General features: G+C 36.7%; 1 protein-coding gene across 23 annotated transcripts in view; it reads right to left on the reverse strand.

The window, feature by feature from the left end:
• COL25A1 (collagen type XXV alpha 1 chain) overlaps positions 1 to 20,223 on the reverse strand; it is a 492,664-nt gene that overhangs the window by 228,847 nt on the left and 243,594 nt on the right. For all 23 annotated transcript variants that reach the window (XM_043438685.1, XM_043438674.1, XM_043438683.1 and 20 more), the window contains exons 3-4: positions 12,573 to 12,617; positions 10,546 to 10,553 (exon numbers count right to left, since the gene is read on the reverse strand). In XM_043438685.1, coding sequence (XP_043294620.1) covers positions 10,546 to 10,553; positions 12,573 to 12,617 — 53 coding nt within the window. The remainder of the gene's footprint in view (positions 1 to 10,545; positions 10,554 to 12,572; positions 12,618 to 20,223) is intronic.

A 20,223-nucleotide genomic window follows, 5' to 3' on the forward strand; every position in this document is an offset into this window, starting at 1 on the left:
CCTGCAGAGAACCCTCTAATCCACTCTTTGGATTTTCAGTCTTGCCTATGAAAAAGTCTGAAACTGTATGCCAATTGGTTGTTAATAATGCACTCTGGGAAGGAGCAAGTTGAAACTGTTCCCCAAACTGCAAATCAAGAGACAAAGCATGTGCGTCTACTACCGTGGAATGAAACGATAAATCAGAACAAAAGATGGCGTCTGCACTACAGGACGAAAGTATGCTTTTACGTGTCCTCTAAAATCCATGACTCTGGGCAGCAAAGCTCTGGAGCACTTGTATTTCTACTCCCAGAAGAGTATGCTAACACAGATGTAGCTAACGGAAGCCTCCAAAAGGAAGCTTGTGATATGAAATTTAAAATAATTGTTTTTAAATTTGTAGTTTCCAGATTGGGTTTCAGCTATGCCTGCCAAACATTCTTCCTTTTCTGTGGGTTAGCTACACAAATATGGATCTCATTTGTTTATTGATAGGAAGACGTGGTGACTCAGCCGCTTTGTAAAGACACATCAGTTTTCCTATTTCTACTCTCCTTCCACAGAACACTGTAAAATGGGACCAGTCCGAAGCTGGGGGAAAGGGAGAGCACAGCGGGGCTGGGACTAGGAAGAGCAAGGCCCTCGCCTCTCTGGTTGGTCTGTGCCCAGGCTGCTCCCCGGGGCCCCCGGGCTCCTGCTCACCTCAGGCCAGGGCCAGCTCAGGCAACTCCATTCCTGTCCTTTTCTCAGTCTGGATGTGGGCTCCATTCAGACTTTAGCGTCATCTCCTTCCCCAATCTGCTCTTCTTTCTTTAGTTTCTGTCCTGTGGTCTGCACTATTATTCTCCAGAACAAAGCCTGAGAATCACCCCTACTTCTCTCTCCTCCTCATCCCTTCACCTAGTCAGACATCTTGCTGTTTCTACTCATCAATACACCCTGAATCTATCCCCTTCTCTACATCTCTCCAGGCCCTTTTATTTTTCATCTGAATAATTGCAACTATATCTTAACTCTCTCTCTCCCCATTTGTCTTTCTCCCATCCTTTAGCAAGAGTGATCTTTCTAAAATGACCGTCTGATCATGCTACCCAACTTCTTAAATCCTTCAGATTCTATACTTTTAGGATAATTACTTAGCACAGCATGCAAGCTGCTTTCTGTTTAACTTCCTCTCCTTCCTTCCATCTTCTCCTCGACCTTTACATTTCAACCTTATTTAATATGCAGTTTCCCCAAATGCCTTTCTTTCTTGTATCGCAAAGGCTTTGAACATGCAACCTCCATGAAAATCCTGCTGCTGCTGCTGCTGCTAAGTCGCTTCAGTCGTGTCTGACTCTGTGCGACCCCATAGACGGCAGCCCACCAGGCTCCCCTGTCCCTGGGATTCTCCAGGCAAGAACACTGGAGTGGGTTGCCATTTCCTTCTCCAATGCATGAAAGTGAAAAGTGAAAGTGAAGTCGCTCAGTCGTGTCCGACTCTACACAACCCCATGGACTATAGCCCACCAGGCTCCTCTGTCCATGGGATTGTCCAGGCAAGAATACTGGAGTGGGTTGCCATTGCCTTCTCTGGAAAACACTGCATTATTTATTAATAAGATTTTTCATATTGACAACACTGTGACTTAGATTCAGAGGCATCCTGATCTCTTCCCCACCCAGATTTGGATGATTTACCCCTCTATGATTCTCCCATTGTACCTCGACATATCCTGAGCATATTTTTCACATAATATTGCTATGTTTTTGTTTTGTTTTGTTCCCACTATACTCTAAGGTCTTTGAAGGCAGTGGGTATGTTTACTTGCTATTGTATCCCCATCATATACAGCAGAGAGCATGGCAAACATTAGGCACGCAAAATGAGTTTGATGAATGAATCGGTGAATGGACACTAAATTTTCAATAACTTTATGAACTAATTATTAATAACCCTTTAAAGCCCCTCTGGCCTCTATATCCCATGATTCCATCCTTTATTTATTTCTTATCTCACAGAAATAATTTCTATTAACACATTCTGCAAAAATACAAGCATGAGACATATATATATATTTTTGAGACTGAACACATTAATGCATAAAGAAACAAGAAAAAGTTTTATTTTATTCAACCCTAAGTAAATCTTAGGGTTAAATCTTAGGATCTTCCCTGTAGCTCAGACAGTAAAGAATCTGCCTGCAGTGGAGGAGCCCTGGGTTTGATCCCTGGATCGGGAGGATCATCTGGAGAAGGGAATGGCAATCCACTTCAGTATTCTTGCCTGGACAATCCCATTGACAGAAGAGCCTGGCAGGCTACAGTCCACAGGATCGCAAAGAGTCTGACACGACTGAGCGACTAACACTACTACACTAAGGACATCTTGGGAAAGTATGAGGGCTGTGAAGATAAAAAGTGCCTCAAAAAGAATCACTCATAATGACTTCAAAAAAAAGCCCCATAAGAACATTTAGGTAACCTGGGGTACTTTAGATTCCAAGGTCTGATGTCTTTTTAATTCCACCAAAACAAGAACCAAAGTTTATTTCATAACAAAAGGAGGGAATTCTTTCTGTGTGATAGTTTAGGACTCAATTCACATCAAACAAGCCACTTAGTTAATTTGGGCCAAATGTAGGTCAGCATCACAGTATCAGAGATTAGGCAGGAGCCACTCTTTGTATAAGAAGAAATCACAGCATTTTATGCAGCCAGTTTGGAAGAATGGAGACATTGAGGTCTTCTCTGCAATCATATGCTGCCAAAGAGTACTAAATGCTTAGCCATTCATAATGAAATAATAATGTAGTCTTAAGTCACCCATTTGACCGTGTTCAAAATATCATATATGAATGCATATATGTGGAATCTAGAAAAATGGCATCTTATTGACGATCTTACTTGCAAAACAGTAATAGAGACACAGACATAGAGAACAAATGTAGGGACACCAAGGGGAGGAGAGAGAGAGTGGGATGAACGAGGAGATTGGGATGGTCATACATACACTACTGATACTATGATAAAATAGATAACTAATGAAAACCTATTAGAGAGCTCAGGGAAACCTACTCAGTGCTCTCTGGTGACCTATGGGAAGGAAATCCAAAAAAGAGGGAATATATGTATACATACAGCTCACTTACTTGACTATACAGTAGAAATGAACACAACATTGTAAAGCAACTATACTTTAATAGAAATTAACTTTTTAAAATGTTCATTCAAAAACGTGTCCAAGCTGCTTCTCTCACAGCACTTTAGAGTGGCTTTCTTGACTATGGCTAGTTATTGCCTCATAAACCCATAGAAGTCATATAATTACTTCCTGTAATTTGTTCTATTCATCATTACTGGTCTGTATAAACAGACAGCCTTAGGAATTCAGCCACACAACTAAGTATTTGGACATAAGATAGACAAATAGGAAGAAGTGACATGCCACTCCATTTGTTTGTAGACCGGATATTAGAAAAAATATGCAGGTGCCCAATCAGCAACTAAAAGCAAAGACTTCAAAGCTGAAAGATTCACTTTTAAGAGTTCTGCTGCCTTGTGCTACCTCTTTCTTGTTTTTGTTTTTTATTTTTTAGCCTAAAAAGAAACACTCTTTTAGCTCTTCATTATTTCATCCTCCAAGAATCTTTGGAAGAGAAAAGATTCATCCCTAAACACTCATACGTTTTTGTTTTAATTTGGGCTTCCTAGGTGGTGGCGGTGGTAAAGGCTTGCCGGTCAATGCAGGAGAAGAGACCCAGGTTCAGTCCCTGGGTTGGGAAGATCCCCTGGAGGAGGGCATGGCAACCCATTCCAGTATTCTTGGCTCTGGGAAATCCCATGGGCAGAGGAGCCTGATGGGCTGTAGTCCATGGGGTCACAAAGAGGTGGACACGACTAAGCAACTAAACAACAACAACTGAATGGTGCTTTCAAATCGTGGTGTTGGAGAAGACTCTTTAGAGTCCCTTGGACTGCAAGGAGATCAAATCAGTCAATTCTAAAGGAAATCAACCCTGAATGTTAATTGGAAGGACTGATGTTAAAGCTGACGCTCCAATACTTTGGCCACCTGAGGTGATGGAAAAGGTCCCAATGTTAGGAAAGAGTGAAAGCAACAGGAGAAGGGGATGGCAGAGGATGAGATGGCTGAATAGCATCATTGACTCAATGGACATGAATTTGAACAAACTTTGGGAGATAGTGGAGGACAGAGGAGTCTGGCATGCTGCAGTCCTTGTGGTCGCAAAGAGTGGGACAGGACTTAGTGATTGAATAGCAACAGGGAGAAGAAAGAGAAGAAAGAGAAAACCATAACAGTGTCAGTTGGTGCTTGAAGATTCTGTAAGTGCTTAGAGATAATAAGTCTTCATTATCAATGACGGTATGAAGTAACTTGGGGAAGCTGGCGATCCTAACCTGGTGTTCATATCCCGTTTTTACAAACCATACCCTAAACTGTTATTTTGCTCTTTTAAAAAAAAAAAAAAAATTTCCCTTTCCTGTTTCTGTTCAAAGTTTCCAGTGAAAATAGTTTTGATAAAATTTTTCTTTCTAAAATTTTACAAAAACAGAGATGACATTATTCCCCAAGCGATGTACCTATCTATACACATCTTTCTGGACATTTCTGGTTCTTTCAGTTTCTTCAGGAATTATTTCCAGACAAGGCAGCAGAGATTGGCTATTCACCAACTTTGTTTAGCTTTTCGTCTGAGCCCACAGCTATATTTCTCTCGCTCCCTTGCAGTTAGGTGTGAAAATGTGACTTGACACTTGCCAAAGAAATGTGGTCAGAAATGATATAAACCATAAAATCTTGTACTTCTAGTGCTGGCCAAGAAAATCCTCCCACCTGACCATCCAATCTCTTTTTTTATTTCTCTTATCCAATGGCTTCATGCCTATGTGCAGGGTAACATCAGAACACACATGTGAAAGATGATGGAGTCTTTGTGAGTCTGGATTCCTGCAAGAAGCCATGCTCTTTATCATGAGTAAGAAATCAACGTCTATTGTGGTAAGCCACTAACATCTCCGAGTTTGTCTGTTAAAGCAGCTAAAGTTATTCTAAAACAGATGGTATCCAGAAATAGACCAAAAGAAAGAATAATCTTGCAAAAATATATTGTCAATATTTTTATATGCCTTTTCCTCCTCCTCCTCCTCCTCCTCCTCCTCTTTCTTTTTTTACTTTAACGCCTTTATTTATCTCAGTTTTGGGATCTCTTTATCTATTATCTCTGCTCCTTCCAGAATTTCAGAGTTCTGCTTAATCTGGCACTAAGTCTATGTAAACAATATCAGAGGAAGCACTGAAACAAACTGCCACTGAACTCATGCTCCCTCTTCAAACATGGCAGATTGAACCACTCAAAACAGAAGACATGAAAAACACTGGGGAAATCTATTCTATGTAAGAATTACAGTTGTGTCTCTTTTTCTACCTTTTGTTCCAGGAGACAAGGTCCGAAAATGAACTACCCATCTGTGATAGCCTATGGTCATTCTATTATAACTCTGTTTTCTATTAAAACTATATTTTTCCATTAAAAAATTAATTCTCCAGGTTTGCTTTGATTGCTTATCTGGTTTGTTACAGTGACTACATCTGAATTTATCAAGACATCCCGGTATTTTGTAGGGATATTATTTCCTACAAAATAAGTGCCTTGCTTCCCTCCAACAACAGTGGCATCTTATTATTATAGAAAAAGTAACAGCAACCACACAGTCAAAAGCACACTATTTGAGCCCAAATAGAAATAAAAATACTTTGATAGTTAATCAAGAATATAGCAAAAGCAATTAAAGGAACATTTGCTGAAAAACTCCATTACAATTTTATATTAAGTTTTCTCAACTCAAGAGCCAAAGTTCATGTCTTCACCAATTTACTTCTGTTAGATGAGAATTAGATGATTTATAAGTGTGTTTTGAGTCAAGAGCAGTATGAAAGATCACATACAAGATGTAAGATCTACAGGTAGCTAAGAAAAGCTTAAAATGAAACTTAGTAGAAGGTAGGATAAGATAAAACAAAGAAGATACTTGCAAAGAAGGTAGTAACACTTAAAGTTTACTTGCTAAAAACAACCTGTAGAATATGGGGGTGAGGGGATGTGGGCTTTGAAGAGAAATAAACCTGGGTTCAAATTCTGCTCCTGCTTCCTACTAGATGTCTGTCCTTGGACTAGATATACTTGACATGCTTTACCCTCTGTTTCTTCCTCTGTAAAATGGGTTGGGTATAATATATCTCTAGCTTACCAGGCTGGTATGGGAATTAGTATGTAAAGTGACACATATTAGGCAGTTATTATAAACTGTAGTTATGGATGTATCTGGGAAAGATTTACTGTTGACCTAAAAGTCATATTGGTTTCTTTCCAATATGAAGTAAAGATATCAGAGTTTCTCATCTAAAAGTTCTACAGAGATTTCTTTTCCTAATTCATCTACCACATTGGCAGAAATAGCATCATAAGCTTAACTTGGCTAAAGTTTGCTTCATTCATCTGTCAACAAGATTCCGGGCTTCAAATCAATTGTTGACAATTGTTGAAGGTGGACAGAACAGAACAGGCTGCACCCTGGTGTTGTATTTCACACCTTGGAGGGTTCTACTCTACTAACAATAACATAGTATCTTTGCCAGTCAGGCACAATTATAGCACTCGATAGACTGATACAAATAAAAAAGCCAGTTAAAACAGATCTCCTGACTCTGTTCTGGCCACCATTATAAGACTTGTTTGATTCTGTTACACGTGAAGCAGAATGGCACCTCCTCTGGGGACAAAAGGACAGAGAGAGGGCATCTCCCACTGACTCTAAAAGAGTCAAAACTAGTGCACAATTTGCTACACTTAAAAATGCTGAAGTTATTTTGTACATTTTGATCATACTCCTTGCTTCTTATTGAAACATAAATGTGTTTTTGAGATATCCAAAATAGAAGGTATAATTTCATGCCATCTGGAATCAGGTAACACAGTGGTCAGGCAAATCATTCTAGCAAACACATTTGTAAAATCCAAGCTAGGTACTCTAAGTACTTGCATGGATTTCTTTAGGGCAGTGTTTTAACACATATTACTTTTATAAGAAAGAAAATAGAAAAAAAAAGCACCTGATATTCTCATAAAAATAAATTATATACATTGTCATAAAATCATTCCATTGCAGCTGTTTATAGCAAAGATTCCTGTGGTAGCAACATCTTTTTGTCAAAATGGATAAGGCTGAGTAAAAAGCTGAACAACTTCCTAAAGAGTATATCGACATGTGGAATCTATTTCAAGTTTTATTTTAAGTTTTAAATTATAAATGATCTCATTATGCAAGATACAGAAACTGACAGAAGTAACATTCCAGCCACAAATAATTCTACTGTGATATTGCCAAGTTTTCCAAATATATCAAATAAAGATGTTAATGTAAGGTTTCTAAATTAAATTTTATTATCAAGTGTTTTTCCCTCCTCAATCTTATTTGAGAGTATTACTGCAAGAGGGTGATAAAAATGGTGACTCTCAGTGACAAAAGAGATATATCTGCTATTGTCCCTTGGGGAAAACCAATCTTCCATTTATTTGTTTGTTTTGATGAGGGCCCCAATGCTGTCTTTTGCACCAGTGATCACATATAATAAAGTGAATGACAAGAAAATATATATCAGGGCACAAAGTTACACTTCAGTCTTTCTGTACATGTGAAATTACTGGACCGCAGAAGTTCACGGTTAGACGGAAGATGGAAGGATTTATTGGATACTTGATACAGATTCTATGCCATGAATTGTTCATCAGAAACAAGGTTATTTGATTTTTCAGACTACCTTTGTGTGTTACATTTAATTTACAGAAGGAGGCATGGCAATTATCATTGAAATTGCTGCATAAACCTTGATATTTTATCCATTTTGCATTTGTTGAGAGAAATATTTGTGTTAAACACAATTAGGGAAATAAAATTTTTTAAAAATAAAATTACAGAAACTTTAAAATTTCACTTTATCAAAAAGAAATGGAAGGAAAAATACACATAAAATTAAAATGCTAAAAATAGGAGGAGTATGGTCACTGCAAGTTCCAATTGTCAATAACTGGATACTGCATCTAAAAAAATATAAAACTGATCACTCTGTTTAATCATAATAACGTCACTGTTCATCCATTTTTCTTCACATGCAAGAAATATAATAGAAATATTTTACAAAGCCACCTAAAGCAAAATTTGATAAAAAGCAAATACTTTTTAAAAATCATATATGGGGGTTTGGAGACTTGAGGATTTCCCCCATAAGGGCTCCAGGAGTATGGGGTCCCAAGTACTTACTACAGTATAAGTACTATACTTGCTTCTACAGTAAGACTCCATCCTATTAGGAAAGGTAGCACAATGAATATACATTTTTTTCTTTTTTTCATAAGCAATGGTTTTTTTAATCTTAAATGTAAGCAACTTGAACTAGTTTTTAGTCAGGATAAGAACTCACAATTATACCTTATTTCTTTGATTTGATGCAATTTGCTAAACACATTATAGACATTATAACTTCTTTAAAATGCAGCTGAGAAGCCATATTATTAATGCGTGTTATGTTGATTAGCCATTTTACATTTCATCATGCTTTTATTACATGTAATTATTTATATCAAGAAATATGATTTGGTATTATGTTGTATCCCTAAAACTAATAATATTGTAAACTAACTATACTTCAGTAAAAAAAGAATTATGATTTGACCCATAGCCTGCCAAAGCTATGTAACAATGACCCATGTTATAATATACTCATGATTTTGAGGAAGAAAGGTAATGTGGTAAGCAGAAAGTATTTAGAATCGGACATATCTAACTGAATTCAAACTTTGCAAATCCTCTTTAGCTGTACATGCATGCCTGCTAAGTCACTTCAGTTGTGTCCTACTCTTTGCGACTCCATGGACTGTAGGCCACCAGGCTCCTCTTACATGGGATTCTCTAAGCAAGAATACTGGAGTGGATTGCCATGCCCTCCTCCAGGGAATCTTCCCCACCCAGGGATCCAACTTGCATCTCTTATGGTTTGTGCGTTGGCCGGCAGGTTCTTTACCACCAGACCCACCTGGGAGGCCCAGCTGATGATTAACCTCTATGAGCCTGAGTTTCCTTACTGAAAAATGGTAATATTTAGGGATATTAATGATAATGGGAAAGATGACATCAGACAAAATAAATGTTATGTAAAGTGCCTAGAATATTGCCTGCCATATACAGGGGCTTAAAACACACTAGTCCTCTTTTTAAATATATAATTTAAAAAAGTAAAATCAATTGAAATCTTTTAGAGTGGAAAGCCTGCACTAATAGAAAGCCCCCCAAAAAGCAGGAGCCACATGGCTGTCTAAATTTGTGAAGGACCAAAGAGGAAATTCTAGCATCCTGAATGTCATTGTAAGGCAGAGATGAAATAGAGCTACCTCTGGCCTACCTAATACATACATCCACAAAAAGAAGCCTTGAACACTCTATTCTGGATGTAATCTCCAAGGTCTCCTTTGGTAGTGGTTTGTTTCTAGTTTAAAAGACAGAGGTTTAAATATGAAGCCAAAGGCCTGGGGTATGCCATCTGCCTAGCATTAAGCAAGAGCTGAAAGTCAGTTACAGAAAAAAAAAGTCATTTCTAAGATGATTTATGTTCCATCCTTGAACATGGCAGGAAGACTGCAAAAGATATTTGGAAGCCAATGCTTCCTCTGAATCAAGTAAACGAGTATATGCTAAGCCCCTCTCCCTGGACCAAGCTGGCCTGTTAGGGAAGTTGCCAACTCAGAGTCTGTGAACCCCAGAGCACGCTGGCTACTCGGGATGAGAAAACAACTCAAGGCCAATGATCGCTGCTACCGTAAACGCACAGCTCTGGGGTCAGACGACAGATATCCAGGATATTACTCAAAAACACATCTAGCTCAAAGCTGACAAGATAATCTGTTCCTGGGAGTGCAAAGCAGACTGGAATGCTGCAGCTATGACCCTACTCAAGGAAAGAAAAAAGAAAGTGCAACTCTCCCAGGGCCCCACCTCAAGCTCTTTATGCAGGCAAAACTCCAAAGGACTTCAAAGGGAGTGTTGCCTATGGAGCGAGCCTGGACCAAGCCCTCTGGGGGTATCACTTCCGTGATCATGTTGCCATCTACATCTCGGGTACTGGCAAATGTAAATATTTCAGATACAGGCTTAAATGAATGAAAGAAGTGTGAAAGAGCTTGGGGGTTTGCTTGCAAAGAAACCTCAGGATTCCAGGAAAAACATTTAATATCAGGAGATTCATAAGCTATTCCAAAATTACCAAGAGAATATTGGTTTGTGATTATATTAAAAATAAAGTTTTTTTTAATTGACACATACTGCACTCTAACACATCATATGATCACAAAATATTAAACTTAAAAAATAATTTCCCAAAGTTAAATACTAAAGGTCAGCAACATTTTTTTAAATGACATGCAGACTATACTTGGATATTTTAGCAAAGTTTTAACATACGTGGTCCTGATTAACGCAGAAGAGCCAAAATTCAGCAAATATACTTACAGGAGGACCTGTGGTCGGAGGAGAGTGGAGAGAATAAGAAAAAGAGGAGAAGTAAATTAGTGAATATGCCAACTAGTAAGATGAAATAAAACATTAGAGCATCATCATAATCATCTACATAATCCAAGAGACACAGAAGTCATTTAAAAATTCAGTGATTCTTAGTCATTTTTTGATCATGGACCTATAAGACCACATCAGAAAAATACATTTACATCTATGTGCACACAAAATTTTAAGTAAAATTTCAAGGAATATTCAGATTCCCTGAGGCCTGTTTATGAATTACTGAGAGGTTAATGTATTTTAAGCAAACATTGTGTAATTTATATATCCAAAATGTAGACAATATGAATCAGGAGAGTCTTTAGCCTTCATGATTGACCAATTGTAAACAATTGATGGACAATTTTCTTGAGTTTGGTAAAAATGGCTAAATCAGCAATGTACCATTATTTTTTTTTAAGAATCTTTACCATTCAGTAGTATTTTTAGTCTATAAAAGACTAAGCCCTGATGTTTATATGTTTCTTTAAAACTGTGTATTCTCATCAAAATACAGGCAAAGTCTAAGAAAATTTCGATATTTCACACACCATATGCTCAATTAAAACACCAGTTCTCAGGAGTCAGAAAGTTGGGAACTGATTTTTATATTTTCTGTAAAATTGCCTAAGTACAACTTTTCACTTTCCTCCCCTTAATCATCTTTCTTTCTTTTGACACAAAGATCAATTCAGTGATTATTTGGGTCCACCAATGTTTTATCATTTTTTTCCTTCAAAACAAATTTATAAAGCATCCTCTTATTACAAACCTTCGCAATTCATGAAGGGGATATCTATATAACTTTCCAATTATTTAGAGTGAATGAGGATTAAAGATAACTTTTGAGAATTTCTTTAAAGGAATTAAGCAGATACTTTTTCATAAAACCTTTTTACTTTGACAGAATTTTTCCAAGAGGGAGCAGATGAGACAAAAACCCAATCTGCTGTCTTATCTTTCTGATGTGTTCGTATTTCCACCGTTTTAACCCTTAGTGGCTTGTTTTTAATGCTAATAAATACTTGTAGGTAGAAAATACTGAAAAATAACATTTCTTACTAAAATCATACCTTTAATTACCTTCCTCTTATCTTTCAAGAAAGAACTGATACCCTGTTAAGACTTCACATTTACATTTACATTTTTGAAGTCTTAGACTTTATAAAAGTATTAGTAATACTGTAACTGAACACACTCATTTGAATATCTTGGTTTCAAAAAATAGTTTTTATTTGACTTTGCATATAGGGATTTGGCCTGGAAGCAAAAAAAAAAGAGAAAGAAAAACACTGAAAAGGGTATCAGGACAATTGGTTGTGCTTCAAGTTCTGCTCATTAAAAAAAAATTGCATGGGCTTTGCTAAACCACCTGATCGCTCTGGGCCACCATTTCCTCAGCTAGAAAATGAAAACTCTGGATTGATTACTGAGGCTCCTGTCATCACTAAAATGCTATGGCTATACAAGAGGAATAAAAATTCTCAAGTTTTGAAAAGAATGAGAGTTGAAGCATGACAAAACTTTATCAGTTGGATAAAATAATAATCTTTCCAAGACATATGCCCTGGTGCCCAAGGCGGATGTTTCTGCAGAGAACCTGCCCCGACTGACCACCTGTGTAGATGGAGAGCAGGTGATGCTGCCACACTGTGTGTGGCTAATAAATTCCCCGCTGTACACTGAAAGGGCAGATTTAACCTGACACAGTAAACAAGCCAAAATAGGGTGCCGGGGGCTATTAAACTGAAATTAATAACATTTTGCAAACTTCTCCTTCCTACAGTTTGATGGAAATAAGATAAAAAAAGAATTCTAGATGTAGCAGAGAAGATTTAAACATCACACACACACACACACACACACACACACACGCATGGACACAATACCCAACAAAACAATATAATCACTAATTAGGAGGAACAGATGTGGGAACCTAACCAGGATATGAATGACACAGGGCAGCTGAAAGAGAGACTTACCAGATTCTCCTCTTCGGCCCCTCTTACCCCGTTTCCCTGGAGGACCTGAAAGACAAAGAACAATTTTTGGAATTTTTTATTCCAAAATGGCTAGTAAAGGATTTCTATATATTTTATCACTATTTTAACTAACATGAAAAGGACCAGAGATTTGTAAAGGCTAATTTTGTCTCTGATATTCCAGCATAACTATTTAGCCTCATTTAATTATAAAAGCTGTCCTAGATCTCTAATCAGTGACGTGTTACTTAGAGACACTAAAGATTCAGAATTTTTGTTCATCTTGCCTAGATATCATCAGTAAGAAAGTGTTTGTAAGAAAATTGGTGGTGTTGACCATACACAAAAATAAACTCAAAATGGATTAAAGATCTAAATGTAAGACCAGAAACTATAAAACTCCTAGAGGAGAACATAGGCAAAACACTCTCAGACATAAATCACAGCAAGATCCTCTATGACCCACCTCCCAGAATATTGGAAATAAAAGCAAAACTAAACAAATGGGACCTAATGAAACTTAAAAGCTTTTGCACTACAAAGGAAACTATAAGCAAGGTGAAAAGACAGCCCTCAGATTGGGAGAAAATAATAGCAAATGAAGAAACAGACAAAGGATTAATCTCAAAAATATACAAGCAACTCCTGCAGCTCAATTCCAGAAAAATAAATGACCCAATCAAAAAATGGGCCAAAGAACTAAACAGACATTTCTCCAAAGAAGACATACAGATGGCTAACAAACACATGAAAAGATGCTCAACATCACTCATTATTAGAGAAATGCAAATCAAAACCACACTGAGGTACCATTACATGCCAGTCAGGATGGCTGCTATCCAAAAGTCTACAAGCAATAAATGCTGGAGAGGGTGTGGAGAAAAGGGAACCCTCTTACACTGTTGGTGGGAATGCAAACTAGTACAGCCACTATGGAAAACAGTGTGGAGATTCCTTAAAAAACTGGAAATAGAACTGCCATATGACCCAGCAATACCACTTCTGGGCATACACACTGAGGAAAACAGATCTGAAAGAGACACGTGCACCCCAATGTTCATCGCAGCACTGTTTATAATAGCCAGGACATGGAAGCAACCTAGATGCCCATCAGCAGATGAATGGATAAGGAAGCTGTGGTACATATACACCATGGAATATTACTCAGCCGTTAAAAAGAATTCATTTGAATCAATCCTAATGGGATGGATGAAACTGGAGCCCCTTATACAGAGTGAAGTAAGCCAGAAAGATAAAGAACATTACAGCATACTAACACATATATATGGAATTTAGAAAGATGGTAACGATAACCCTATATGCAAAACAGAAAAAGAGACACAGAAATACAGAACAGACTTTTGAACTCTGTGGGAGAAGGTGAGGGTGAGATGTTTTGAAAGAACAGCATGTATATTATCTACGGTGAAACAGATCACCAGCCCAGGTGGGATGCATGAGACAAGTGCTCGGGCCTGGTGCACTGGGAAGACCCAGAGGAATCGGGTGGAGAGGGAGGTGGGAGGGGGGATCGGGATGGGGAATACGTGTAAATCTATGGCTGATTCATATCAATGTATGACAAAAAAAAAATAAAAATTAAAAAAATAAAAGACTGAGTAGTGTTGGATTGGGTAAAAAAAAAAAAAAAGAAAATTGGTGGTGTTGAGATTTCATGTCTCTTAGGAAACTTCTTTTCTGAAGATTTCAGTATATTGATAATTAAAAGCACTAAGTAAAAGTGATTACAGTTTCTCTTCAGTCACACTCATCAGACTTCTTTTGAAAATATTTAGTTGGCAGTTAGTTAAATGTATGTACTAGTAATGTAAATAATTTTTACAAATATTTCTATTTTATTAAACATTATTATTTTATTTTGTTTATTATTAAATGTGAATTTTTATATATTGGAATTTCTCTAATAACCTACTTACCTAAAATCAGAATGCTTTTAATTAGAAAGCATTTAGGGAGTAACTATTGGTCTCATTTTTCTAAGGGGCTAGCTCATTATTGTCATTCAATAAGTGTTTAGTCTATATGATGATCTCATTTTAAAAGTGGAGAAAAACTTTTTTTCAGTGAGTTGCCTATGAAGACCACCAAGCTAGTAAGTGTCAGACTTGCACATGTTTCTAGACATTCATGGATTTCAAGCCCATTATTCTCAATTATATAATTTCTGCCCTCATTTCCTTGGTTAGGAACAGCTCCCACTGAATTATGATCCCGGCAGATAGAAGAGAATAATCAGCTCACAATGAGAATTGAGATATTATTATATTTGCTGGGAGAAAGAAGCCAAGGAAAATACAGAACTGTCTGGTTTTGAAGAACAAGTTGCAAAGATGGATCGATGACTTCTAAACTCTAGGCCTTGCACCCAGGTGACACTTACTGTAATCTGAGCCACTGACTTCCACGTGGAGACACCATCACAGGAAATAAAGACATCAGTGGGCCAGATTAGTTTCCCAGCAAGCCCTTGGATAGAGTAAGTCTGGCCATCTGTGTTTTCTAAGAGGTTTAAAAACCAATCAAACAATAAAATCAATTGAAAATATTAGGAGAAGCAGTTTTGAAGCAGAGTTCAAAACTGTCATTTGAAATTTCAGATTTCTTTCTGTATTCTGGAACAAAGAGAGATTTTCATCAGACTCAAGCTATCTTTGGCCAGATGGGGAGCACAAGGAAAAACATAGAAATAGGTAAATAAACCCAGGGAATCCTAATAGGTATGAAAAATATACATTTATATGCACACTCAAAAACACACATATTCATATATATATTGACAAATTCTGATATATAATATACAATGTCCTTTGGATTAGGAATCAGAATTTTTATATTACAAAATTACTTTAAGTAAGAAATGTTTAGAAACTACTAGATACTTATGTTGTCTGTGATCTGCATAGTTAGGATTATAGGCCCTCATGTATTAGATGTATACTTGCTCTGAAGAAGCAAAGAAGTTGAAAAGATTAAAATAACATGCATGAAAAATTCATTAGTAGTATGTTGTAAAGATGGCACTTGAGTTTATGCTCTGATTTGTTCCTTCTACTCTAAACATAGTCAATTATAAAAAGCAGAAAACATTTAGAAGTATTTGTATCTGAAAAAGACAGGCATGAAATAGACCGGAAATGAAAAGTGGAGAGCAGAGATAAAGCATGAACTTGCTTGGCCTAGTTATAGGGGTAGAAATGGTACCCATGGGTTCTATCCCTGAAGAATAAATGCTCAAAACTTCTCTCATCAGAGCCAGACTCACTTTTTGAAGCTGGGGGCTTATAAATACTGAAGAGAAGCTGAAAAAAACCTAGATCTCTGGAATATAGATATAATCTCTCAATCAGAAAATGAAGTAAGCCTCTGTTGGTTTGACGCCTAATTCTGTGATATTCCCAACAGAAATCTAGGACAGAAGTCCTGAAATGCCATTTTAAGACAAATCTGGTCTATAAAGCTGGGAGGTCAGGTAAAGGCAAACATAAAATGATTAGGTAAGAAAGGGTGAATACAGAGAAAAGAAAGGCAGACACACATACAGAGAAAACTATATACCCACAGATACACTCAAAACCTCCTACTTACAAAGAGTATAGAAATCAAAGTTCCAAAACATAAGAAATCTAATGCTAAGAAAGATGGCACTCAATAATAAGATCAAGGATTTGTTTCAGGTAAAATTAATTAATTTTAAGAAAGCATCAGATAAAGATTAGTATGTTAATTGTGCTTTAAGAGATAAATGAAATAACATCCATTAAAGAGCGAGGGATTTTAAACATAAACAAGGAAAAAAGAAACAAGTGGATTTGAAAGAAAATCCTTTAGAAACCTTGAAAATGGTCATTGAAATTAAAAAAAAAAAGATAAATCTATAAAATGCTGGTCTAGATACGGTTGAAGAAGGAATAGATTTGGAAGATGTAGAATGCGGCTCAGAGAGACCAATCCAGTATCTATCTATGTATCTAACTATCCACTGTGGTCTGAATGTAAGTGTATCACACAAATTCACAGGTTGAGATTCTAACCCCCAAAGATGGTGATATTAGGAGTGAGGTCTTTTGGAGGAGTTTAAATCATGAAGCTGGAGCCCTCGTGAATGGAACTTATAAAAAGACCCCATAGAGATCCTTAGTCCCTTCCACTATGTGAGGACACAGTGAAAAGTCTCCAGCTATGAACCAGGAAAAGGTCCCTCATCCGAAGGTGACCATGCTGGCACCTTGATTTTAGACATCCCAGCCTCCAAAACACGAGAAATAAATTTCTGTTGTTTATAAGCTACCCATCTGTGGTATTTTATTACAGTAGCCCAAACAGAATAAGACTCTGTCATCTATCTAGCTAGCTAGCTATCTACTTACCTATCTATCCATCCATTCATCCATCCATCTATCTATTGTTGTTGCTGTTATTTAGTCACTAAGTCTTGTCTGACTCTTTCATGACCCCATGGACTGTAGCCTGCCAGGCTCCTCTGTCCATGGCATTTCCCAGGCAAGAATACTAGTGGATTGCCATTTCCTTCTCCAGAGGAATCTTCCTGATCCAGGGATCAAAGCTGTGTCTCCTGCATTGGCAGGCAGGTTCTTCCATTGAGTCACCAGGGAAGCCTCATCTATCTATGCTAAGAGGAAAAATTTTACTTATAAGAGAACTCAAAAGAAGTGACAGGGAAGCCTTTGTTTAAGAGATAATATTTGAGACCATTCCAGAATTGAAAACAGGAGATCTAAGATAGAAGTTAAACTCTTAAACTCAAGTGTCAAGTAAAATAAATCACACAAACACAAAGGAGAAACTTAGAAATATTCTAGGATAAAGAAAAAAATGTTAAGAACTACCAGAGAGAAGATTACCATGGAAGATACTTACACTGACTGCTGTCTTATCTGTAACAAAGGTGCCAGAAGGGCCTAGACCTGATTTTTATGAAAAGTTTTTGGAGTCTATAGTTATATCTGTTTATTGGAATTACTTTACCACTTTCTTCTTACATATTAATAGTAGAATTTATCAAGTAAAAACAATAGATTATCTAAATGTCTAATAATAATTTGAAACAAACTTTAAAAGATATTTTTAAAATATCAGACTATAAAAGAATGATCAAAGAAGCAATATATTTGAAGAAATCAAGCAACAAAGTTAAGAGGACTCCTTGGCAGTCCAGTGGTTAGGACTCAGTGTTTCCATAGTCGTGGGCCTGGGTTCTATCCTGGGTGGAGAGCTAAGATACCACAATCCACATCAGGAAAAAAAAGAACATGTGTGCCTCAAATACTTAATTTGAATTCTTACAGAAATGAACCAAATACTGTGGGAAAGTTGCTTATTATTTTGAGAGTTGAGAAAGAAATAAAGTCTAAGGAAACTGAAAATATACTTGGTAATACAGATACCTATTGACTATGACAAGGTTTTCCAAAGAGTTTCATAATATTTGAGAGAAAAAATGAAGCTAAATTAAGTTATGAGAAATGAGAATCTAAACCCTATTGGATTTACAAAGAAAATACTAGATTTGAGAAGAGCATGTTATAATCGCTATAAGAAACAGAAGACTGGAATGAGCACTATACTGATCTTGTGAACTAATAAATTATACAAAACACACAGTGACACATAAAGATCTTGCGTACAAAGAAAATAAACAGAAGTTTTTAAGAAGTCTACTGTGCAGATAATTTGATATCACTTTTGAATTTAAAGCAAAATTAATTAAAAATGATACGCATGGAATGAATTTGACAATGGACAGCTGGCAGATCACCAGAGTGAAAAAATTAGAAAAGACAAATGATAGATGCTTCCCAGACCAGACCGATGTTAACAATAGTTAACATTAGTTGAAAAAGATAATGACCATTCCTATTCCAAACTGAGTGATGAAGTGTCAGCCAGGCATGAGCTGTAAGAACAAATTTAGAGACTGGAACCTGACTCTTATTTACTGAATTTAGCTAGATCCTTGCAGCACAAATTCTGAGTGAATTTTCTCAGCAGAAAAACATGACTCTACAAAAGAAACTGGTTCAAGAACATGAATGAGAAGAGGAAAAGCAGAAGCTATCAGCAACAGAGGAAGTAAAAACCTACAAACAGACAATTCATGGAATAAAGAATAAATTATAGAAAACAGAGGGAGGTGATAAAACCAGACTGCTCTTCATAATAAGAAAATCTATGGCAACTGATACTGTTCATGCTTCAGAAAGAGTTTTTGCTTGAAAGATGGTACAAAGACTATCAGCCTGAGACAGAAATCAGTAAAAATGAGCCATAATCACAATGTTTTACAGACCAGTGTTGACAACTTCAACTGCAGATACATCAAGGTCATCAAATCACATCATAGCAAGGTGTCTTAAGCCAACCCAGTTCTTTTGGCCCACAACTGATATTGTTGGAACTCTCTACTCCTCAGTAATGATGTACCTACCTGTGATAAGGCTATTCTCTAAGGTTAGAGATGTATCTAGAAATAAACATATGCCTGTATATGGGTCTTCCAATGGTCTTGAGGGTGGGTAGTTATTACAGGTATCTAGAATACCATTTTCTGGTTTATCAGATAAATTAACAAACCCTGTCAATTCTCTTATGACTTGGGTTGTTTACTCTTCTCCACTCCTAGTAGTTTTTAAACTGAACTGAAATAGATAGGTACTTTGAGAAGAGATTTTTTTAACCGGAATTCTATTTGTATTAAAAAATATTTTTACCTCGAATAAACATTTGCAATTAAATACAAAGGAAGCATTCAAGAAAAGTTTCAGGATTCATAATTGGCTGAGTATTTTGTTTTAACCTCTGACTTTCTATTTCAACACACATTTCTGCTGTGTGTGCTTTTTCAGGGAGAAGAAAAGGTGGATAGAAAAAGGGAAGAAATCGACTATAATGGACTAAAGACAAATATAAGTTAAACTCCTAGTAGAAAGTACAGAGGGAAAGTTTCCTGACATTGGCCTTGCAATGATTTTTTGGATATGACACCAAAAGTACAAGCAGCAAAAGTAAAAAACCAAAACACCAGGATTATACCAAACTAAAAAATCTTAACTACAGAATGGAAGAAAATATTTTCAAGTCATGGATATGATAAGGGGTTAATATCCAAAAAATATAACGAACTCCTGCAAGTCAATAGCAAAAAGCCAAATTATCCAGTTAAAAAAATGGGCAAAAAAGGACCTGAATGAAATTTTTCCAAAGAAGACATACCAATGGCCAACATATATTTGAAAGGGTGCTCAACATGACTAATGATCAGATAAATGCAAATCGAAACCACAAGGAAGTATTACTTCACACCTGTTAAGCTGGCTGTTAGTCAAGGGAAAAAAAGGTAAGCTCTGGAGAGGGTATAGAGAAGAGAAACCTGTTATACTGTTAGTGAGAATGTAAACTGATACAGCCACTACAGAAAACAGTATGGAGATTTCCCAAAAACTTAAAACTAGAACTACCATATGATCCAGAGGCCCCACTTGTGGGTATTTATCCAAAGAAATTGAAATCACAATCTCAAAAAGATACCTGTACTCCCACATTTATTGCAACATTTTCCACAATAGTCAAGATATGGAAACAAATGTCTACTGACAGATGAATGATGGATAAA

This window comes from Cervus canadensis, chromosome 19 (assembly GCF_019320065.1).
Source record: "Cervus canadensis isolate Bull #8, Minnesota chromosome 19, ASM1932006v1, whole genome shotgun sequence".
Taxonomy (NCBI): Eukaryota; Metazoa; Chordata; class Mammalia; order Artiodactyla; family Cervidae; genus Cervus; species Cervus canadensis.